This window comes from Hypanus sabinus, chromosome 9 (genome assembly GCF_030144855.1).
Source record: "Hypanus sabinus isolate sHypSab1 chromosome 9, sHypSab1.hap1, whole genome shotgun sequence".
NCBI classification, from domain to species: Eukaryota; Metazoa; Chordata; class Chondrichthyes; order Myliobatiformes; family Dasyatidae; genus Hypanus; species Hypanus sabinus.
Window position 1 is genome coordinate 140,381,490 of NC_082714.1, and position 24,903 is coordinate 140,406,392.

Sequence of the window (24,903 nt, forward strand, 5' to 3'; positions counted from 1 at the left end):
ATATTCAAAACTAGCATGTGTCTGCAAATCCAACCTGGTTAAATGCCAATTTGGCATAAGAAGTGAACCAGGATAGGAGTACAGTTGTGGTAATTCCAATTCTCACAAATCTCTGTGCAACACAAAAAGAAGGTATTTACTAGAAGATCTCTGCAGCAATTGTTATCGAATGATTTCTAACTGGACTACGACTCTTTGAATCTGCACTGGGAAGAGTGAAGACCATTATGAACCTTCTTCAAAGCCAACAATACGTTTGAAACTATCTTTGAGCTTTCAGCATCTTTAGTTGCACATCCCATCAATTCTCCCTTGAGCTTCTTTGCCATCCAGGGATGGCATTCCTTTAGCTCCATGAATAAGTCTGAGAACCAAACTCTCAATGCACTTGTCAGGAAAAGAAGAAAGAGATCGAGACCAAAAGCTCCAGCCTGCACTAGCCTGTTGAGGGGAGGAGGGGTATGAAAGGAGCAGTTTTTGCCAATTAAATCCAATACTTCAAAGAAGCTGGAATGTCTCAATCTGTGCTGAATAGATGTTTCCCTCACAATGTACACTGCATGGTATTTGTTGAGGAAGTACTAACTGTTGTAAGGCATCACTTGGATATCCAGGTTGTGAAAACTAGCTTATTAATACAGGTTGATGTTTACTTTGAGTGGCTACAAGATAAACGGTTGCGACTACAAGCTCTCAGTTGACGATAGCATATGTTGTTTATAACCATATAACAATCACAGCACGAAAACAGGCCATCTTGGCCCTCCTAGTCCGTGCCGAACTCATAATCTCACCTAGTCCCACCTACCCGCACTCAGCCCATAACCCTCCACTCCTTTCCTGTCCATATACCTATCCAATTTTACCTTAAATGGCACAACTGAACTGGCCTCTACTACTTCTACAGGAAGCTCATTCCACACAGCTATCACTCTCTGAGTAAAGAAATACCCCCTCGTGTTTCCCTTAAACTTCTGCCCCCTAACTCTCAAATCATGTCCTCTCGTTTGAATCTCCCCTACTCTCAATGGAAACAGCCTATTCACGTCAACTCTATCTATCCCTCTCAAAATTTTAAATACCTCGATCAAATCCCCCCTCAACCTTCTACGCTCCAATTGTTCAACCTTTCTCTGTAACTTAAGTGCTGAAACCCAGGTAACATCCTAGTAAATCGTCTCTGCACTCTCTCTAATTTACTGACATCTTTCCTATAATTCGGTGACCAGAACTGTACACAATATTCCAAATTTAGCCTTACCAATGCCTTGTACAATTTTAACATTACATTCCAACTTCTGTACTCAATGCTTTCATTTATAAAGGCCAGCAATCCAAAAGACTTCTTCACCACCCTATCTACATGAGACTCCACCTTCAGGGAACTATGCACTGTTATTCCTAGATCTCTCTGTTCCTCTGCATTCCTCAATGCCCTACCATTTACCCTGTATGTTCTATTTGGATTATTCCTGCCAAAATGTAGAACCTCACACTTCTCAGCATTAAACTCCATCTGCCAACGTTCAGCCCATTCTTCTAACCGACATAAATCTCCCTGCAAGCTTTGAAAACCCACCTCATTATCCACCTCCTACCTTAGTATCATCGGCATACTTACTAATCCAATTTACCAAAAAAAATCCAAAAAAAAGCTAATCCAATCCAGTTTATGGCTTTTGTGTTTGGAAGGTTAGTGGCAATGATCAATATGTTTTGATTTTGATGAGCTTTACGACCCATCATACAACTAAATCACATACAACTAAGGAGAACCAAATCCTCAGCTGTCTGACAACCAGCATGCAACTATAATCCGTTCAGATCCTTTTCAGAGTATATTTGGAGGGTATGTCACCTTAACGAAAACCTGAAGAATTGGGCAATATTGCCAAGGACCTGCAGCACTGTAGAATTAAAAACTAGATCTCATTATTGTTTTTAAGACATTGGGCTCTCTTGCAGGCCAGATTAGATATTTATTTACTAGCAAGTAAGTTACTTATAGGAGCCACGCATCTGTTTTCTATCTGCATTGTAGTCCGTTTGCACGTTTATTATGATAACTAGTCATGTGTGTGGGGGCATGTTAAAGAGAAGGGTATTCATGCTTTGTTTTGTGCAGTTTAGAGCTGGGGACCGCCAGGTGGGATATCTTGTTGACTGCTTAATTACATTTGAAATTACTTAACTTAACTTTGTTTAAGTCTGCTTAAGTATGTTGAATATTGCTAGTTTTAGTTTCATTAGCTTAATCACTTCAAGATTGGTTGTTTTGCTAGTAGTAATAGAAAATCGAATACATTTCTTCAACTTTTTGAATGAGAATATTGTTTCAGATTGGAGGGTCCATCGTACAGGATAACTCCCCGCACTTGGTCTCTAGCAATGGCATTGATTTTTGAATTTGGTTCCCAAGAAGAAAGCCAACCTGACCACTGAAAAATCAAGTAAATAACATACTCTCATTGGGGTTACAACAGCAGGATTTTTAAAAGTATGCCTAAACAATTCATTACACAGTATTAGCATTCACTCTTCTGTGAGCTTACTTATCGCAATAAAGCTTCCTTGACCAAACTCATTCAGCCACACTCTGTCAACAAACACTGAACAGGAAAAACATATGGAAAGATTTTTTACATAATTAAAGATGTGATATTTAAATTTTGCAAATAAAAAAAACTTAAATAAAGAATCACATGTTCCCTTTTGATATGATCCTAATAATTTTTCTTACCTTTACATCTTGTTCTAAACTTCGGATTAGTTCTCCATCAACTTGGCCCGTTTGAGCTGCTCTGAGGCTTCTCCGCTCAGTCTTTCGCAGTCTATATTGAAGGATCCGACACGTCTTATTCGCTCTGTCTAGCTCCTGACGCAGTTCCTGCAGCTGATACACATCTTCTTCCAAATAGATATCCCTCATTTCCAACATCTCTGCTCGAAGTTCTTCAATTTCATCCTAACATCAGGAAACATCAGTAAATTTTGTTTTAAAAACAAACTGAAACAAAAAATCTAAAACAAGGCAGAAAAATATTGTAATAATCCAAAGAACAATTAATTCAATGCAGTGTAATATTATTTTACATGTTATGCATCAATCCTCAAAGGTTGTTGATAATTTTAATGTTGTAATTGCATTTTTTCCAGTCCATCTGTGAACAGGAATGAAATAAGCAATATTAAGAGCATTAACAATTATTTAACTATAAAGAAAAAAACTGAACCATTTGTTCAATTGTTTGAGATATGCATGTAAAAGACCTAATTACAATTTTACTTTTCTTCACACTTAACTCAAGATTCTTAATTTTCCCACAATATTCTGTCACGTACACAGTCACGAGGGGATTGGATCAGAAGCTTATGGGATATCATCATAAAGTGTTAAGCTTTCCCCCCTCCATCATTCTGTACCTTTTCACTAATAATTTTTTTGTTATTTATTCAGTGAACGTGGATACCTCCAGCAATGCCAATGTTAGTTGTCCATTCCTAATTGGCCCTAATCCATTGACTGAGTTCAGCGTCAGCATACTGGTAGATCCCGAGCCACATATAGATCAAACGAGGCAAGGATAGTAGACTTATCTCCTTGAAGACATTGTTGAACCAGATGGAATTTTAACTACAAAATTCTAGTTTCCTTGCTGCTGTTACTGTGATGATTTATAATTCCAGATCTATTTGATTACTTGAATTTAAATCGCCTAGCTGCTCCTTGGATGAAAGTTGTGGCCGTTGCACCAAACACTTATTAAACAATTGTATACCCAACCACAATAATGCAAAAGGAAGGAAAACTTGCATGAAGTGATTTGTTGGTACTCCAGTATCTCTTAGAAAGGATCAATTGAAAAAAATAAACAAATTTAAGTTTCTTAAATTCTTAAAATAATTAAGCCACCAGATGGACGGTAAATTTCTTCAGATTGGGTGGGAAGGTGAATAGCAAAGTAATAAATAGCAGATTTAACAAAGCATGCTAATAACCTTGAGATGTCCCGGCTGCTTGAAATGCAATTAAATGATCGCGTGAGATGTGTCTTTTATGAAATGTCATCAGTACACTGAGCAGCGACGAGCATCACAAAAATAGGAGCTTCACATCCATGAACCCCACAGAGAGGAGGGACTGCATGAGAACAGACGTCACTGCCTCCTGTGATTAGCCCAGCTGTAGTCAGCAAGCAACTCAATATGCTTTTCATTTTACAGTAACACTGCACAATTTATTGGGGAAAAAGTTCTATCCAAATTAACCACCCATTAAAAGGTAAAGAAACTAGAATCATCATCTAACAATTGCTCCCACACTTGAGCTCATGATTTTTACTGGCTTTGAAAATTAATTCTACAGAACATCAAGTTATTGAGCAATGGAATCTTCCAAGGGACAACAAATCATTTTTAAATACTGAGCAACCAAATTTGAGTGCAGCTTTTCTGGCAGCCTAGCAATACCAGATGCACATACATTTGGGCTTTGTGTTGAAGTAGACAGAATTTAAATGATCACAGGCAGAATGATCAAAAAACCTCAAAACATACAACTTCCTGTGAGTGCAAGGTGGAATTTCAATGCCAAAGTGTGGGGTTAATTGATGAGGGCTACATTTTTGGTAAGGATTAGCAGATATGTTCAGGTCTATTCTTCAACTTCACGGAAATTAAACAAAGCTCCTATAAACAGTGTAAACACCAGGAGTAAGATTTACATTTAAAAGAATGCAGACTATTTCACAGACATGTTTCAAAATGATCACACGGATTTCTGCCGGGTTCTCCAATTTCCTCCCACATTCCAAAAGCAATCTAACTGACTACTGTAAATTATCCATTAGTGGAGGTTAGTGGCAAAAAAAACATCACAGTTGATGGGCAGGCCAAATAGAGTATGCTGCAGGACCTCAGGGAAGGACATAGCTGCAGAACAGGACTGATGGGATTTTCGCTTCTGACAATCACGACGGTGCCAAGGGCTGAATATCTTCTTTAATTTAAATGGAAGCTTGCCTTTTTTCTCTGCAAATACACAAATGTTTCCCTTTGATTTAATACCACCTTTAACCTCTCCTGTCATATACAGTTAAACTACTTTTCATTTTCTGTTTTGTGTCTCAAAAAAGAATGTAGACAGGCTACAAGCTATGCATTATTTCTTTAAGCACCTTAATTTGTTCACTGTCATGACATCTGACATACATTCATGAGTTAGGCAGATGCATTACTACAGCCAACCTGACCATCATACCTTCATAGTTTTCTCTGTTTAGACTGCAAACCCTGATTTTCGACTGAACATTTTCGAATGATGTAGAACCCTCTCAACATTATGGTCACTCTTTCCTTTTCATTAGGGCGGTACAGTAGTGTAGTCGCTTTACACCGCTAGCGCCCAATGATTGGGGTTCGATTCCCATCACTGTCTGTAAGGAGTTTACATGTTCTCCCCGTGACACTCTGGTTCTCTCCTACATTCCACGACGTACAGTTAGCGTTAGTGACTTGCAGCTATATTAGTGCTAGTTAACACAGTGACATTTGTGGGCTGCCCCAAGCTCAATCCTTGGACTGTGCTGGTCTTTGATGCATTTCACTGTATGTTTTAACATACATGTGACAAATAAAGCTAATAAAGATGATCCAAGATTTTCCATTATCCATTTATCATCGAGGATATATTTTTAAGGCAGGGCAGTGTATGACTAGGAAGGGTACTAGCAAGTTTTGTGCCCCTTGCCCTTTTTTTATTACAAAATCCTTTATTACAAATTTCGGTGCTATACAATATATACAAAACAGTGGCAAACACAATTACTGCACTACAAATAGACAATAGACATTACACCAGAATGTTGCCATCCCTATCTACGATGGCATTTACACCCCGCGGAGCCCAACGGTCTCGAAACTCCTCCAAGGCCGCTGTGGACTGCGCGTGTTCCTTTTCAATAGTTACCCGGGCACGAACATACCCCCTAAACATTGCCAGGCAGTCTGCCCGGGGAGATCCTCCCGCCACCCGCCCTTGGGTGTGGAAAGCACTGGCAAGGGAACAATGGGAAGTCACTGCAGTGTATCCTGTTAAATGTTTGGGGTGGCAGAGATTGCTTGATTTTTTTCCCGTTGGATCTGTTCGCATCTCCGCAAGTGGAAAGTATCCCAGGCAAATGGACAGGCAGCATTCTATCTCACTTCACACTTCTGCCTCGATAACTGACAGAAAGGCTTTGGGGAAATCATGAGGCAAGTCACTCAATGCAAGGACTCAATCTTTTGATTTGGTCTTCCAGCCATTGCATGAGGCTAGCCCAACTAATCTTTTGGCCAAAGGTGAGCACGGAGAGCTTGACCATTTGGTATGCTTCCTGATGCAGCCATAAAAGTCCCGTTTCTGCTGGTAGAATTGCATCCGATTCGGTTGACAACATCTTGGATTTCACCCAAAGTTGACTTAAATGATAATGATGCAGTAAGAATAATAGTTTCTGAAACGCTATTGTACAATAATGAAAACAAGTGCATCTACTTAACTGGTGAGATTTGATGGTTAAGAAAATAAACAAAGAACTAATTAGAATGTATTTAAATGAGCTGTAGAAGAAATAACAAGAGAAATATTACATTAGGGAGCAAAAAAAATTATTCAGATTCAGAAAAAAAATTTACAACAAAATAATTCTCCACACAGTTACAGGCAAGATTAAATAGACTGTCATAAGTAATTTTTATATTAGAACACAGGATAAGCCATTCAGCCTATGATGTTAAGTCAATCTTGATGCCAAATAATATTAAATGTTCACCGCCTGTATATCAACCAAATTGACTCTGGATGATCCCTCCAGCACATACCTTTTAGTAACACACTCAAAATGCTGGAGGAACTCAGCAGGCCTGGTAGCATCTATGGAAATGAATAAACAGGCTACATGTCAGGCCGAGGCCCTTCATCTTGAGACCTGAAGAAGGGTCTCAGCCTGGAACGCTGACTGTTTACTCTTTTCCACAGATGCTGCGTGGCCTGCTGAGTTCCTCCAGCATTGTGTGTATTGCTTTGGATTTCGAGCATCTGCAGATTTTCTCATGCATGTGGTCCTCTCCGAGTACTGCTGTGACATTTGCCCTGATCAGTAGTGCAGCCCCTCCACCTCTTTTACCCTCCCTCCCTCCCATATCTGAAACAAAATGCAGGAGCGTTGAGCTTCTGTCCCTCATGCAACCAGATCTTTGTAATGGTAACAACGTCATAATTCAACATACTGATCCAGGCTCTAAATTCATTTTCCTTATCCATAATACTCCAAATGCTGAAATAAATACATGAACCCCTGAGTTGAAATACGTTTATTAGCCTTGAATTTACCAGGTTTTCTTTCAGTTTAACTTGACATACCATCTCACTTGCCCTTCACCCTACCATCTACTAACTTGCTGTTATGGTTCCCATCCCCCCACTACTTTAGTCGACTAGTAATTAGCAAAACAATCTTATATGCATACTTATTTTACTCATTACTAGGAGACATCCTGTAGTGAACTTAATGGACATTTCTAATGCAAAATGAGAAGCTAACAGAACTACAGCAACCCACTGATGTTTAAATGGCTTACTGCAAAATTGTAAACTTTTCCATTAAAAGCTGCTGTCTGATTTGCATCTTATATAGATCATGTATCATTTATATGGAGTTAACCTTCCATCAAAATTTGGGCTAAAGTGATCTTCTAAATAAGTGAACAATTCAGCACAAAGTTATTATTAAATATCTCTGCTGTGCCGTGCCTAATAACCAGTCTTAATAAGTGAGCTGTGACTCAGATGGGAGCACCTTTGCACAGGTCAGGAGTTTGCAGGTTCATGCCCATCCCAGAAATTTAACAGCATAAATCTAGGTTAAAATTCTTTTGAAGGAATGAATGAGTCAAAGGTGTACTTCTTGAGCGAGATGTTTTACTGCCTTCAAGTGAAGGGAAGAGATCCCATGGCAGTACTTTAAATAGCAGAGGTTATTCCTGGTGTACAGCCAACATCACTAAAATGGATTATCTGGTCATTATCACCTTGTTTCCAAAGGAAGACAGCTGTGCACAATTTGCAGTTCAAATCAAGTTTATTGTCATTTAACTATATACACGTATACAGTCACACGAGATGTTTCTTTGGACCAGGGTGTAAAGCACAGTAGTACAGATAACACACAATAAATTGGGAAAGTAAGAATTAAATCTACAAATGATTTATGCATAAATAAACTGCATAAATTAAATACGTATTGTAGAGTAAAGAACAGAATCAGTGACTTTGACTGCAACGTGGCAGGGAGTTCAGAAGCCTAATATCCTGAGGGAGGAAGCTGTTGCAATCCTGACCTTTCTTGTCTTTATGCTTCAGAGTCTCCTGCCTGATGGTAGAAAGTCCAAGAGGATACTGGATGGATGGGTGGGATCGCTAATAATGCCAAGGACCCTGTGTAAACAACTTTCTTGCAAGTGTCCCCGATGGATGGTAGGTAGATCCCTATGATCCTCTTGGCCGTTCTAACAGTTCTTTGTAGGGGTTCCAGTCTGATGTTCTGCTGCTCCCATACCAGATGGGGATGCAGCTTGTCATGATGCTCTCAAATAGTGCTCCTGTAAAATTCAGTTCAGATTGGGGGGGTGCGGAGCCTTGTTTGCCTCAGTCTCCTCAGGAAGTGGAGGCATTGCTGTGCCTTCTCTTTTAGGGAGGTGGATATTGAGGGACCAGCTGAGGTAATCCGTGATGTGAATTTCCAGGAGCTTGGCGCACTTAACTCTCTCTATGAAGGAGCCATGTATTTGCAGGGACGGGTGTTTCATCTGCACCTTCCTGAAGTCCACGATCATTTCCTTTATCTTCTAAGTTAAGATTCCTTTGTTTCTTACTTCAGATAAGTGACTACTAGCTATCAAAACGACTTTGGGATGTCCAGAATGTCCAGAAAGACTGCAAAAAAATATTTTTGCTCTAGTAACACATTCAAAACGTTGGAGGAACTCAGCAGATCAGGCAGCATTTATGAAGGGAAAATAGCCGAGAAACTTAATCAGAAATCCATCAGCAGTGCATCAGACTACCCACCAGTGCCACATCAGAATGGAAATTCTCAGTGAATTTAAACCGCAAAAAACAATAAGAAATACCCATTTATGCATGGAGGGCTTTAACTTCGTGAGTTGGTTTGTCTGGACTAACATCGGAGGAGGGAATAAATCTGAAATGCTGGAATTGACCTTGAATATCCTAGCTCCTAGCTATTCATGGGGTGGATTCTGTAAAAGGATGGTTGCCTGTAATGCCCACAGTGCGCTGGTCCTTAACCTCTAGTGAGCAGAACTCCCAAACAAGTTCAGCAGGCAGTGCCTAAGGCAGCCAGGCACTGTATGTTGATCCTCAGAACCACTTCATAAACCAAACAAGAACTGAGCTAAGAAATGTCAGTTTTACAACTGAAGGAAGCACTTTTAAAAAAAAATTAACCTTGCAGCATCCTATATCTTCCTTTACAGCAGCACGTTATTCATCTCACCATGAAACCGAAGTTTAGAGGTCTTTCCAGCACCCTACCACCCTCCTTCAGACTGCACTCGCTCTAAATCACTTCCCTTCCTCCAACACCTCATGCCACTCTGTGAGTCCCCACTCACAGCCTAGACTTAGCTAGAGACTCCATTCAGGGGCCTCCTGCCATTAAGGGGATCAGGGCGCTGAAAAACTTCGATGCACTGTAGCTGTGTGTAGGTGAAGAACTTAATCTTCCAGCAACCTGGTTAAGTGGATTTGCAATGGACCCCTCTTAGGATATAAGGAACCACTCAGAATGTAGGCTGTTCACTGACCCCCCCCCCCCCCCACCCACTCAGGGGCAGGGGCAGATAACCAATGCAGCTTGTAATAAAAATAATCTACTCCATTACAAACAAATTAAAACCTTGACACATTGATAGTGATGTATGAGCCAACAGTGAAAGGTCATTGGTATTGATGGTGTTCATCAGACCAATAATACTCTGGAAAAGAGGGAAGAACCATCCCATCTGCAGCTACAATGCATCAGTAAACAGAACACTGACCAATACCTTGTATCAAATTCAGTTTGGAATAAATAATGCTGTTTAATTGTTAAACATTATAGCTCCATCATATGATACAAGGATATAGTACTTAAAAAATGGTTCCTATGTAAAATGTAGCAGGCTCCCCCCACTCCACAGAGCTGATGACACCAAAGGAACAGCACAGACTGATAAAGTTGTTGCCAGTCAGTGTTGAACTCAATGTGGGACTACCTTAGAGACTCCAGCTCGAAATTTCCCCCCCCTCAGGCTTTACTCCCGAAGCCTTCCCCATGAGTGGGTATAGCTGCAAGGCAGCGGAGGTTTGAGATCAACCACAGCTGACAAGCCCCATCTGCCTGAAGTGTCTGGTTTTAAGGTGCCAGTAATCTGCTTTTGCCCCTTCCTGTCAGTAAAAACAGTTCCGCCAGGCTTAGTAGCTAAGCCACATATGAAGGCCTGGCGCTGGACTTGGTTGTCAAAGGCTATTTGAGATGAACACTATTGGGAGCATTTAATAGGTGGTTAGAGCTTATCACCATTACCTCACCTGGCTATGACAACCTTAACAGACCACAGCAAAACTTTTACTATTCCAAATTTTGACTAGCAAGCCGTAGGGTTAGTATTGAAACTTTGTTAAATGCAGCACAACTGCCAAGATCAAATTTCATTTCTGAGAAACAAACATGTTAGTGGATGTCATTTTGGTTCAAAGAAAGAAATATTCATATGGATTCTTTCTTTTGTTTTGATTTTAAATAAGATACAACAATTGGTTATCTACTGAACAGTAGTATCATGGGGGGAAATCAAGACAACCAAATAGAAGAAATATACTCCATTTAAAGTATAAAACAATAAAATAAAATCTAACACGTCTAGTCTAAGTAGTGAGCCCAAAGTACAAACTCATTGTGATAATGAACATGGTCAAGAGCACTCTGACTCAGTTCCATGAACAAAAAAATCATATTTGAAGGATTAACTTTTGTGTTGCCATTTATCTGCTGGCTCCTACTGAAGTCAATACTTTCTCTTCCTTAAGCATATTTGAGTACAAGGTTGGCTGTGATAATTAATTAAGCACAGGAGGTTGGAGAGTGTAGATATCCATTCAGTTGCTGACTGGATATTAACACTCTAAAGTCACAGAGGTTGACAAGTTTGGGCTTCATTCTTCCCCAGTTTCTTCCTATCAAATTAACTTTGTGCCTCCACTATAACAACTTTTCAATTTAAAGGGTTTGATGTGAAATACAAAAGCCACATGAATGAGCATGTCAAAAGGTGTCAAGAAATTTTATCTGACAATACAAATGTGCTGCCACTAATGCCAAATGCCAAAATAATCAGCTACTTGTAGTTCTCTGAAGACATCACTCACTTTGCTTTTGATATTATGGTTTCTGACTAAATCTTAATCTTAACTGTTAAAGAAACGAGGCTATAAGCTCTAAATCTTTCATTGAAGACAAAATCTTTCTTCTGAATTTATATATTATATATATATAAATAAAATAACCCATTTTTGGTACATGATATTTTACAATTACCCAAGTCTTTAAACTGTATATTTACATTAGATAATTTTAAAACACAGCTCAGCAAGTCTCAAATAATATACTTTATAAAATGGGGCAACAATGTGAGCACCATCTAATAATTTTTCCAGCATGAAATATGGAGGGAAGGATATTCCCATTCTTAATATGAAAGAAAATGAAAGGAGATCAGAATCAGGTTTATTATCACCGGCATGTGACAAGAAATTTGTTAACTTAGCAGCAGCACTTCAATGCAATACTATGTAGATGAAGGGTAAATAAATAACAGTATATGTATATTGAATTGATTAAAAATAATGCAAAAACAGAAAAACGTATTAAAAAAAGTGAGGTAGTGTTAACAGGTTCAACATTCATTCAGAATCGGATGGTAGAGTGGAAGAAGCTGTTCCTGAATTGCTGAGTGTGTGCCCTCAGGCCTCTCTACTTCCTACCTGATGGTAACAGTGAGAAAAGGGCATGCCCTGGGTGCTGGATGTCCTTAATAATGAACATTGCCTTTCTGAGACACCGCTCCTTGAATATGTTCTGGGTACTTTGTAGGCTAGTATCCAAGATGGAGCCAACTAAATTTATGACCCTTTGCAGCTTCTTTCAGTCCTGTGCAGTAGACCACCCCCCCCCCACCCCATACCAGACAGTGATGCAGTCTGTCAGAATGCTCTCCATGGTAACATTTACAGAAGTTATTTGAAATGGTTAAAATCTCAAAAAGCATGCTATTTTAATACTGGCTCTCCTATGGTGTTTTAGGATAATAGCACTATAAGTTATTCCGTTTGGAGCCTTTTAGTTGTTAAGCAAAGATGAGAAAACCTGACGGAAGCTAATAATTTTTGTGTTGGAGAATTTTTAGATTGGGATATATACTTCAGAGCTCGGCTACTCAGCCTGCACTGATAGGATTATAAAGGTTCCAAAAAAATTATGTCCGCACAGAGAGGACAGAATGAGCCAGATCTTGACCAATGAAGTATCAATTTTGATTTTCTGTGTCATTACCTTCTGGCTTTGTTATTGCTTTTAACCAAAACCAATGACTTGCTTTATTAAAATATTGCATTGCAGTTACACCACTGAACACATTACCTCTGGTTAAAAGCAAAACCAAAGCCAAGAGTGGCCCGGTGAGGTGATGCATCTGGAAGTCACAGTTTGACTCCTGTTACCCTCCATTCACCATTGTGATTTGGATGCATTTTAAGCCTTCTTTCTGCCATATCAGGGTCTGATTGGGTGAAAATGACTAAACTTTCTACTCGTGCTTCCTTGATGTCAGCCTGGGCACTTTGTCATGTTGTCACTATGAGGAAACAGCAATTCATTGGACTGAAGCCAAGGTGGGGGCTCACAATTGACCAATGTGATTGAATTTGGAGCACAAAGCCAAAGAGAGAACATCTCCTTCTCCAAAGAAGATCTCCTTCTTTCTACCCAGTACTCCAATTTCTTCCAGGCCAAAGAAGAATTAACTTGTACTTTTTCCATGTTGGTACACACACTATGATCATGGCTCAATAATAGACAATAATAGACAATAGGTGCAGAAGTAGACCATTCGGCCCCTCGAGTCTGCACCGCCATTCTGAGATCATGGCTGATCATTCACTATCAATACCCAGTCCCTGCCTTGTCCCCATATCCCTTGATTCCCCTATCCATCAGATATCTATCCAGCTCCTTCTTGAAAGCATCCAGAGAATTGGCCTCCACCGTCTTCTGAGGCAGTGCATTCCACACCTCCACAACCCTCTGGGAGAAGAAGCTCTTCCTCAACTCTGTTTTAAATAACTGACCTCTTATTCTCAATCCATGCCCTCTGGTACTGGACTCTCCCAACATCTGGAACATATTTCCTGCCTCAATCCTATCAAATCCTTTAATTATCTTAAATGTTTCAATCAGATCCCCTCTCAATCTCCTCAATCCCAGCGTGTACAAGCCCAATCTCTCCAATCTCTCTGCGTAAGACAGCCCTGCCATCCCAGGAATCAACCTAGTGAATCTACGCTGCACTTCCTCAATTGCCAGAATGTCCTTCCTTAAACCTGGAGACCAAAACTGCACACAATACTCCAGGTGTGGTCTCACCAAGGCCCTGTACAAATGCAAAAGAACATCCTTGCTCTTGTATTCAATTCCCCTTGTAACAAAGCCCAACATTCCATTTGCCCTCTTCACTGCCTGTTGCACTTGCTCATTCACCTTCATTGACTGGTGAACTAGGACTCCTAGGTCTCTTTTGCATTTCTCCCTTACCTAACTCGACACCGTTCAGACAATACTCTGCCCTCTTGTTCCAGCTTCCAAAGTGGATAACTTCACATTTATTCACATTGAATGACATCTGCCAAGTATCTGCCCACTCACTCAGCCTATCCAAGTCTCCCTGTATTCTCCTAACGTCCTCTTCTCATGTCACACTGCCACCCAGTTTAGTATTGTCAGCAAACTTGCTAATATAGTTTTCAATGCCCTCATCTAAATCATTGACATAAATCGTAAAGAGCTGTGGTCCCAATACAGAGCCCTGTGGTACCCCACTAGTCACCTCCAGCCAGTCTGAGAAACACCCATTCACTGCTACCCTTTGCTTTCTATCTGCCAACCAGTTTTCTATCCATGTTGAAACCCTGCCCCCAATGCCATGAGCTCTGATTTTACTCACCAATCTCCTATGTGGCACCTTATCGAATGCCTTCTGAAAATCTAGGTACACAACATCTACTGGCTTACCCTCGTCTAACATCCTTGTTACACCCTCAAAAAACTCCAACAGATTAGTCAAGCATGATTTGCCCTTGGTAAATCCATGCTGGCTCGGCCTAATCCTATTTCTGCCATCAAGACGTGCCACTATTTCGTCCTTAATAATGGACTCAAGCATCTTCCCCACGACTGACGTTAGGCTAACAGGGCGATAGTTCTCCATTTTCTCCTTCCCTCCCTTCTTGAAAAGTGGGACAACATTAGCCACTCTCCAATCTTCAGGAACTGATCCTGAATCTAAGGAACATTGGAAAATGATTACCAATGCATCCGCAATTTCCTGAGCCACCTCTTTTAGAACCCTCGGATGCAGACCATCTGGACCCGGGGATTTATTAGCCTTCAGTCCTACCAGTCTACTCATCACAGTTTCTTTCCTAATGTCAATCTGTCTCAATTCCTCTGTTATCTTATGACCCTGGCCCATCCATACATCTGGGAGATTGCTTGTGTCCTCCCTGGTGAAGACAGATCTAAAATATGCATTAAATTCTGTTGCCATTTCCCTGTTTCCCATAACAATTTCTCCCAATTCATTCTTCAAGGGGCCAACATTGTTCTTAACTATCTTCTTTCTCTTCACATAGCTAAAAAAGCTTTTGCTATCCCCTTTTATATTCCTGGCTAGACTGAGCTCATACCTGATTTTTTCACTCCGTATTGCTTTTTTAGTTAAGATCTGCTGTTCCTTAAAACTTTCCCAATCATCTGTATTCCCACTCATCTTAGCCCTGTCATACTTCTTTTTCTTTAATGCTATACAATCTCTGACTTCCTTTGTCAACCACTGTGGCCCCTTCCCCCTCTTTGAAATGAACTGCATTTGCATCTTTTGTATTATGCCCAAGAATATCTGCCACTGCTGATCCACTGTCTTTCCTGCCAGGGCATCCGCCCATTTAACTTTGGCCAGCTCTTCCCTCATGGCTCCGTAGTCTCCTTTATTTAATTGCAACACTGACACCTCTGATCTGCCCCTATCCCTCTCAAATTGTAGATAAAAACTTATCATGTTATGATCACTACTTCCTAATGGCTCCTTTACTTCAAGATCACTTATCAATTCCTGTTCATTACACATCACCAAGTCCAAAATAGCCTCGTTCCTGGTTGGCTCAAGCACAAGCTGTTCCAAAAATACATCCCTTAGACACTCCACAAACTCCCTATCCTGGGGTCCAGCACCTACCTGATTCTCCCAGTCCACCTGCATGTTGAAATCTCCCATAATGACTGCATTACCTTTAGCACATGCCAATGTTCACTCCCTAATCAACTTGTACCCAATATCCACGCTACTGTTTGGGGGCCTGTACACAACACCCATTAGGGTCTTTTTACCCTTACTGTTCCTCAGCTCAATCCACACAGACTCTACTTCCCCTGTTCCCAAGTCACCTCTTGCTAAGGACTGAATCTCATTCCTCACCAACAGGGCCACCCCACCCCCTCTTCCCATATTTCTGTCTCTACGATAGCACGTATACCCTGGTACGCTCAATTCCCAGGCCTGATCCCCTTGCAGCCATGTCTCCGTTATCCCAACAATATCGTAGTTCCCCATTTTCATCTGAGCTTCAAGCTCATCTGTCTTATTTCTGACACTACGCGCATTCAAGTATAGAATTCTTAGCCCATTCCTCCTCTCTTTGCTTAAAACACTGTCTACTGTACCTAACCCAGCTCCTTGAACTTCCATCGGGCAAATTGCACCCTGAATTTTGAGGACCTTCTCAAGATCACCCAAACCTTGTACACATTTAACCCCATGCACCTTCTGACCAACCCTCTGGATCTGGATCCCTGCCCCCTGCACATCTAGTTTAAACCCCCCCGAGCAGCACTGGCAAATACTCCTGCAAGAATGTAGATGTAGACCATCCCTTCGAAACAGATCCCAATGTCCCTGGAACAAAGACCAATTATCCAAAAACCTGAACCCTTCCTTCCTGCACCATGCTCTCAGCCTTGTATTAATGTGCATAATCATTCTATTCTTCGCCTCACTCGCACGTGGCACAGGTAGCAATCCCGAGATTGTCACCCTGGAGGTCCTGCCTTTCAGCTTCACTCCTAACTCCCTGAACTAAGCAGGACCCCCTCACTCACCTTACCTACATCATTGGTCCCTACATGGACCACTACATCTGGGTTCATGCCCTCTTTCTCAAGAATAGCCTGCACCCGATCTGAGATGTCCCGGACCCTGGCACCAGGGAGGCAACATACCATCCGAGACTCCCGATCTGCCCCACAAAATCTCCTATCTGCCCCCCTAACTATAGAGTCCCCTAAAACTATCGCTCTCTTCTCTTCCCTCCTCCCCTTTCTAGTTGAGGGTTCAACCTCTGTGCCAGAGGCAGGACCACTACAACTCATTCCTGGTAGGTCATCCCCATCAACAGTATCCAGTACGGTATACTTATTGTTAATGGGAATGGCCGCAGGGGTGCTCTGCTCTCTCTGCCTGCTCCCCCTGCCCCTCTGGACCGTCACCCATCTGCCTACTTCTTGGTTTTTTGGTGTGACTACCTCCTGATAACTCCTATCTATCTCTGCCTCCACCTCCTGAATGATCCATAGTTCATCCAGCTCCTGCTCCAACTCCCTCACTCTGTCTGATAGGAGCTGCAGCTGGACGCACCTTTTGCAGGTGTGGTCATCAGGGACAACTGTGTTGACCCTGACTTCCCACATACTGCATACGGAGCACACCACTGCTCTGACCGTCTCCCCCATACCTGAACTGAATTAATAGAATTAGTCTAAAAAGCACCTAGCGACCTTACCTTCTTCCCCTCAGCGAGCAATCACACAGGCTTGCCGAAGCCCACTTAGCCAAAGCCCAGGACTCTGCATCCACGGACTCCGCTGCCCGCTCATGAGATGATCTCCTCTGCTCTTAGAAGTCGAACTGCTTGTCAGATTACCACTTTGTGTGACAGCTCCATTTAATTCACAAGCTCAACCCTGAGCTTCTGGAGGATTGCCACTTTCGTGAAGAGTCTCCGACCAAAGCATCAACTCTATTTCTCTTTCAACAGATACTGCTAGTCCTACAGTCATCCCAGCACTTCCTTTTTTTTTATTTCAGAATTCCAGCTGATACAACTGCCCAAAATGTTCACATCATCACTTCAAATTTTCCAGGCAGTTCCTAGTCCGACCTCCTACACATGTTCCAATAGCTGGAAGAGCAAGTTCATCTTTACAATTTCCTGGACACAAGAATGATTCAACACTTTTACATAATGACTCTGCTGTTTCCATTTATGTGATTTTTCTTAAGTTGTTCCATTATCATTGCATTTTCTCTTGCAGCGTCATCCCTTTTGTCATTTAATCTCTCCCATTTGATATAGAGCTTTCTTACTTCTCTTCTCCATCTTTCCCAACTGCCCTGTAAACTGTACGCCTGTATTTTATTCCAGTAAGTGTGAAAGGTACACTGTATTTTCCCACTCACAGCAGTCTCTAATATATATATATATATATTTTTAAATCACAGTTAATCAATGCAGAGTAAAGGGAAACTGGTGAATTAACTGAAGAGCCAATGCTGTTGTACCATTAGTAGTTCCTGCTACTGGCATCTTATTCCAAACGTCTGCTGTTTTTGGCACTTCTAAATGAGCCATTCAAGATAATTTGTCTTTAACATGACAGAATAAATGAAAAGCTTCACGGATATGTTCCAAAAAAAAATGCATAATACTAAGCAACATAGAAAGGTTCTAATAGAGGCAATCAAAAGCTTCATAGAGGTATTTTAGAACCATTTTAACATAGGAGAGGAAATATTCTAGAGCCATAGGTTTGACCACAAGACTTTGGAGCACAATTCAGCCATTCAGGCTATTGAGCTGCTCTGCCATTCCATCACGGCTGATTTATTATCCCTCTCAACCCCATTCTCCTGCCTTCTCCCTGGAACCTTTTGATGTCCTGATTTATCAAGAGCCTCTCAAATTCTGCTTTGAGACTCATTGACTTGGCCTGCACAGCTACCCATGGCAATGAATTAAATCAGATTCACAACCCATGGCTTCAATTCTGAGGGTATGCTCTCATGTTCAAGACTCCTCCATTATAGGAAACATCTTCTTCACATCCACTCTAGGCCTTTCAGTATTTGATAGGTTTCAATAAGATTTCCTCTCCCCATTCTTCTAAGCTGCAGCAAATAAAGTCCCAGCACCATCAAATGCTCCTCACACATTAACCCTTATATTGCTGTAATCATTCTCATGAACCTCCTCTGGATCCTCTTCAATGCCAGCACATCTTTTTCTTAGATAACTATTCATGATACTCCAAGTGTGGTCTAACCAATGCCTTATAAAGCCTCAGCATCACATCCCTGCTCTGATATTCTAGTCTCTCTTGAAATAAATGCCAACATTGCATTTGCCTTCCTTATCACCAACTGAACCTGCAATAAACCTTTAGCAAATTCTGCACAAGGTTTCCCAAGTCCTCTTACACCTCTCATTTTTGAATTTTCATCCTGTTCAGAAAATAGTTCACTACTTTATTCCTTTTACTGAAGTGCATAGCTATACACCTCCCCTACACTACTATTCCACCTGTCACTTAATTACCCATTCTCCCAAACTGTATAAATCCTTCTGCAGACTCTCTGCTTCCTCAACACTACCTGTCCCTCCAGTTATCTTCATATCCTCTTCAAACTTGGCCACAATGCCACAAATTCTGTCATCCAAATCGTTAACATATAATGTGAAAAGAAGTGGTCCCAACACTGACCCTTGCAGAACACCAGTAGTCACTGGCAATCAACCAGAATAGGTTCTTTTTTCTTGCTCTATCTCCAGCCAATCTTCTATCTATACAAAGTACCTTTCTTGGACTCTTATCTTGTTTAGAAGCTTTATGTGCAGCACCTGTCAAAGGCCATTTGAAAAACCAAATAAACAACATCCATTGATTCTCCTTTGTCTATCCTTCTTGTTATTTCCCCAAAGAATGCCAACAGATTTGTTGAGCAAGATTTCCCATTAAGGAATCCAAGCTCACTTTGGCCTACTTTATCATGTGCCTCCAAGTACCCTGAAATCAAATCTGTAAAAATGAATTCCAACGCCTTCCTAACCACTGAAGTCAGGCTAACTAGCCTATAATTTCCTCTCTTCTGCCTTCCTACCTTCTTAAAGTGTGGAGTGACATTTGCAATTTTCTAACCTTCCAGAACCATTCCAGAAGCTAGTGATTCCTAATGCCTCCAGCATCTCTTCAGGTACTTTTTCAGAATGCTAGGATGTAGTCCATCTGGTCCAGGTGACTTATCTACCTTCACACCTTTCAGCTTCCCATGCACCTGCAGCTTAGTAATGGTAACTACACTTACCTTAGTCCCCTGTTACTCTTGAATTTCTGGCATACTGCTAGTGACTTCCACAGCGAAGACAAAATATTTATTAAGTTTGTCAGCCATCTCCCATTACTACTTCTCCAGTCAGTTTTCCAATAACCACTCTCACCTCTCTTCTACACTTTATATATCTGAAAAAAGCTTCTGGTATCCTCTTTGTTATTATTGCCTAGCTCTCATATTTAATCTTTTCTCTCCTTGTGGCTATTTTAGTTGCCTTCTATTGATTTTTAAAAGCTTCCCAATCCTCTAACTTGCCATTATTTTTTGTAATATATCCTCTCTTTTCCTTTTATGCTGTCAGCCACTATTGGGTCATTGTCTCATTAGAATATTCTTCATCTTTGGGATGTATCTATCCAGCACCTTCTGAATTGTTATAACTTGTTATAATTTGTATCCCACATTGTGCCTACTGTTTAAAGGCCTGTATATAACTCCCATCATGGTCTTTTACCCTTGCAGTTTCTTAACTCTACCCAGAAGGATTCTACATCTTCTGATCCTATGTCACCTCTTTCTAAGAAATTGATTTCATTTTTTACCTACAGAGCCACCCCACCCCCTTCTGAAAGGCAGATACACTAGTGAAGTTTAAGAGACTACTAGATAGGTATATGGAGGAATTTAAGATGGGGGGTTATATGGGAGGCAGGGTTTGAGGGTCGGCACAACATTGTGGGCCGAAGGGCCTGTAATGTGCTGTACTGTTCTATGTAATTACCCCCAGAAACTCCAGCCATTGCTGTTCTCCCATCATCCCTGTGAGTGTCCCCTTCAAATCAACTTTGGGCAGTTTCTCTCACGTGCCCCTGTAATTCCTGTTACTTCACTGTAATACTTATACATCTGACTTTATCATCTCCCTCTCAAACTGGATGGTGAAGTCCAGCTATATTATCACTGTCTCCTAAGGGTTTCTTTACCTTAAGCTCCCTAATCAAATCTGGTACATTCATTACACAAAGCCAATTCCAGAATTGTCTTTTCCCTACAGGGCTCTCAACCACTAGTTGCTCTAAAGAACCATCTCATAGGTATTCTACAAATTCCTTTTCATGGGATCCATCACCAACCTGATTTTCCCAATATACTTGCATATTGAAATCCCCCTTGACTGTTGCATTGTTGTACTTCTGACATGCCTTTTCCATCTCTTGCTAGAATTTGTATCCCACAACCTGGCTACTGTTTAAAGGCCTGTATACAACTCCTATCACATTCTTTTACCCTTGCAGTTTCTTAACTCTACCCAGAAGGATTCTACATCTTCTGATCCTATGTCACCCCTTTCTAAGAATTTGATTTCATTTTTTACCTACAGAGCCACCCCACCCCCTCTGCCTATCTGTCTGTCTCCTCAATACAATGTGTTTCCTTGGATGTTAAACTCCCAACTATAATCTTCTTTCAGGAACTGCTCAGTGATGCCATCACACCTGTCAATCTCTAACTGTGCTACAAGATCAGCTACCTTATTCCATTTACTACATGCCCTCAAATATCATATCTTCAGTCCTGTATTCATCACCCATTTTAATTCCCCACATGTTACACTTCAGCTCAATTCAGTGATTGAAAATTTGCCTTGTCATCTGCCTGTCCTTCCTCACAGTTTCATGGCCTATACTTGTCTTGTATACCAGCTGCCTAATCTCTCTGGTTCCCATTCCCCTGTCACATTTGTTCAAGTGCTCCCCAACTGCTCCAGCAAACCTGCCAAGCACATGGTACTGGGAGAAATCCAGAGATGACTACCTTGCAGGTACTGCTCTTCAGCCATTTTCCTAACTCCCTGTTTACACTGCACAGGATCTCTCCCCCCCTTACTAACCTTGTCTGGCTGTTCACCTTCCTTGAGAGTCTTCTGCAGCAACTCTGAGACAACCAGACCCTAGCACCTTGGAGGCAACACATCCTCCTGACATCTCTTTCATGGCCACAGAATCTCCTGTTCATAACCCTGCTGCTCTGTAGCCTCAGAGCCAGCCACAATGGCACTGGCCTGGCTTTTGCCGCTGTGCCCTGATAGCTCATTATCCTGCTGAAGGGTCTCAGCCCATAAAGTCGACTGTACTCTTTTCCACAGATGCTGTCTGGCCTGCTGAGCTCTTCCAGCATTTTGAGCGTGGTGCTTGGATTTCCAGCATCTGCAGATTTTCTCGTGTTTGTGATTTGATTACAAAGTATTGGGCTTGGTTGTCAAGAAGTTGAACAGAGTAATAAAAATCCTAAATTTGACATTTCTACATTTGTCATCAATGTACACTTGGAAGAATGATGGATGAATGGCATATGGTAAAAAGTTAACTACTGGTGGAAGAATTTGGGATCATAGACCGGGAGGAAAGCTTGCTGTTTAGGCAACTTATCTCATCACCTTGGGATAGAGTTGAAGTCCAGTCACTATTCTCATGTAAAAAAATTTGGCAACCAGCCTGCAACCACCACCGTGTTAGCAGCAAGATGATAAATGTGTTGGTATGTTGGTTTAGGTACAAATATTGGAGATATCTCACTGCTGCTTTTCAAAACTATGCCATGGGATTTTTCTAACTGGAACAGCGGACTGGGTTTCAGTGTCACGTCTCCTCTGAAAGTGGCACATCTGATAGATGAGCACTGCAGTGTCAGACTACTCTGTGAATCTCTGCAAGTCTGCTGGGGAAGTTGAAGCCTAATATACTTAAGTCTGGTCAAAGGCAGAGGTGGCTTGTCCTGGGGGTCAGAGGACTGTGTATGCATGTTAGTGGGTGGGTGGGAGGTAGGGAGGGAGGAACAGGGCTTGCTTTGTTGCTTGTTGAGTTCTGTATTGTCCTGCCAGGCATGTGGGCACGCTATGTTAGTACTGGAATGTGTGGCAACATGAGGGCTGCCCCCAGCACATCCTCAGGTGTGTTGGTTGTTAACGCAAGTGGCGCAGTTTTGATGTACGTGTGATAAAAAACGAATCTAACTTGATGTGCTCAAGTGTTTGGAAAGAGATTAACAACAAACATTTTGACTCAAGAGGCAAGAATGCAAGCCACTACAATGTATCTCATAACTGGGCAAAAGCATATAAAAACACTTTTGGGTGTTGGTAAGATTATGGATAAAACAGGATCTGGATAGGATCTGCTGAGTCTCTCCAGCATTTTGTCTGTGCTGTTATGGGTAAATATTTCAACAGACGTGAAGTGTGAGACTGAAGTTTAGCATTTTGCATATGTGATAAAATACTAACAGTATTTCCTCTAGTCTCTCAGCCTACATAGTCTGCAGGTAGCCACTTTTCTCTGCCAATACAATTACTTTTGCAAGGATGCCAAAATAATTACTCGTTCAAAATTTCAAACAACTCCACAGATGGACATTAACATTTGATGGTGTAGCATTTGCACAGGTATACTTTGCCCAGTTGCTCACCTCCCAAATATTACAAGTAAGACATGTTTATGCAAAAAAAAACAATGCTCTAACTAAATTCTTTGAAAATAGAGAAATTGCAGTTCTGTTTGGATCCTCTGAAAATTCTGGAAAATCATCTCCTCTTGGCTTCCATCAACAAAGCAATTTCTAGAAAAGGGATCAGCTCTGGAACAGCAGTGAGAGTGTGTAGTAGTATTGTAATGTTGCAGCAGCCTCACATTCAGCAAACAGTAACAATTATTCATCACACATTCGGATCTGGGCAATCGCCAGGATATGGATGCAAGGACATCTGTACAAATACGACTAAACCCAAAAAGGGAAGGCAGCTGTTACGCCAGTCATTCCTCCGCAATACAATGCACCTGAAGGCAGTCTGCACCCAATAAAACACAAGCCTTGCATTCAATTTTCACCCAGCTGAATGAAATTCACCATGTGTGAATAAGAAACAAAACTGGTCTTCCACCCACCTCTAACGAGATTTATTTTCCACAACCTGCAATCTTTGCACGGTCCACGTATTAATTTGACCATATCTCTTGTTTATGCTTTGGGCTTCATACGAGCAACAAATTTCATTGCACCCTGGTGTATAGGACAATAAACTATTCTGAATCTAAAAATGAAATGCTGTACAAAAGGCCTCGCCCACCTTCAGGTAATCGTTCTCAGACCGCAACTCGTCGATTTCCTTCACGAATTCCTCCTGGATGCTATCAACAAATTCTTCGCTGAAATCCGAAAAGCCCAACGAGTTGCTGACGTGAAGCCGACTGTCCAGCGACGGCGATTTGGTCCCGCATGGTCCATCTGACTGGCCGCTGGCCGAAGCCAACGAGCCGTCCTCTCCGGGCCAGCTCCGATCGTCCTGAGTCGGCGAGCAAGCTCCTCGGCGGGATAGCGGGGGCTCGGAGCCGCCGGCGCCCCTGGCCGACTCGCTGTCGCTGGTGTCGGCGGCGGACGGCGGCTTGTTGTCCTCGGACAGCGGTTCGGACGGGCAATCGGACAGCTCCGAGCTGCTGTCGGTGGCGGGCGAGCGCTTGCCCGGGGCTCGCGGCCCATCGCCGGCCCGAGGGTTCTTCCTCTTGCCCGCGGTGCCGCCCGCGCCCCCTGCCCGCTCCGACTTCTTGCTCCGCGGGTCCCCCTTCCCGGCTCGGGACCCTGCCGACGCCCCGGCCGACCCTACCCCCGCCGACTTGCTCGCCGGCGACTTGCCCAGCTTGATGTCCTTGAGGCCGGGGCCGTGCCGGGACAGGCGGCACTGGGCGAGCCCCTGCTTCGAGCCCCCGGGGCTACACTTGGACTTCGCCACCGACCAGCCGCGGATCAGCGCTTTGGGTCTGGCTGGAGACGGCGCTCGATGCACTTTCTTCTTCTCCGCCGGCTGTTGCTGGCGAATTTCTGGAGTCCCATTCACCGCCTCCATCCTTCGCCCATCCACTGCTCAGTGAGCGGAATCTTGTGGAACAAACAAGAGCCAGCAGTCCTTGTCTGAGCCACGGTGTTCATCCCATCCCCTCCGAGTTCAGGGCTGCCCGCTGACCAATTCAAGGCAATTGCAAAGCCCGATCAAAATAGTGTCGAACCCTTGTATTTTTTTTAACTAGATAAATCTCTATATTTCTAGCAATCTCTGTTGTCACTGAAACACGCTGCCTATCTAATACACCACTC

At 42.1% G+C, this 24,903-nt stretch overlaps 1 protein-coding gene across 1 annotated transcript in view; it reads right to left on the reverse strand.

The window, feature by feature from the left end:
- The window catches only part of soga1 (suppressor of glucose, autophagy associated 1), a 125,248-nt gene extending 100,362 nt beyond the window's left edge, over positions 1-24,886 (reverse strand). The window contains exons 1-2 of the mRNA XM_059980704.1: positions 23,882-24,886; positions 2,741-2,965 (exon numbers count right to left, since the gene is read on the reverse strand). Coding sequence (XP_059836687.1) covers positions 2,741-2,965; positions 23,882-24,655 — 999 coding nt within the window. The 5' untranslated portion in view covers positions 24,656-24,886. The remainder of the gene's footprint in view (positions 1-2,740; positions 2,966-23,881) is intronic.
- Positions 24,887-24,903: the final 17 nt, after the last annotated feature.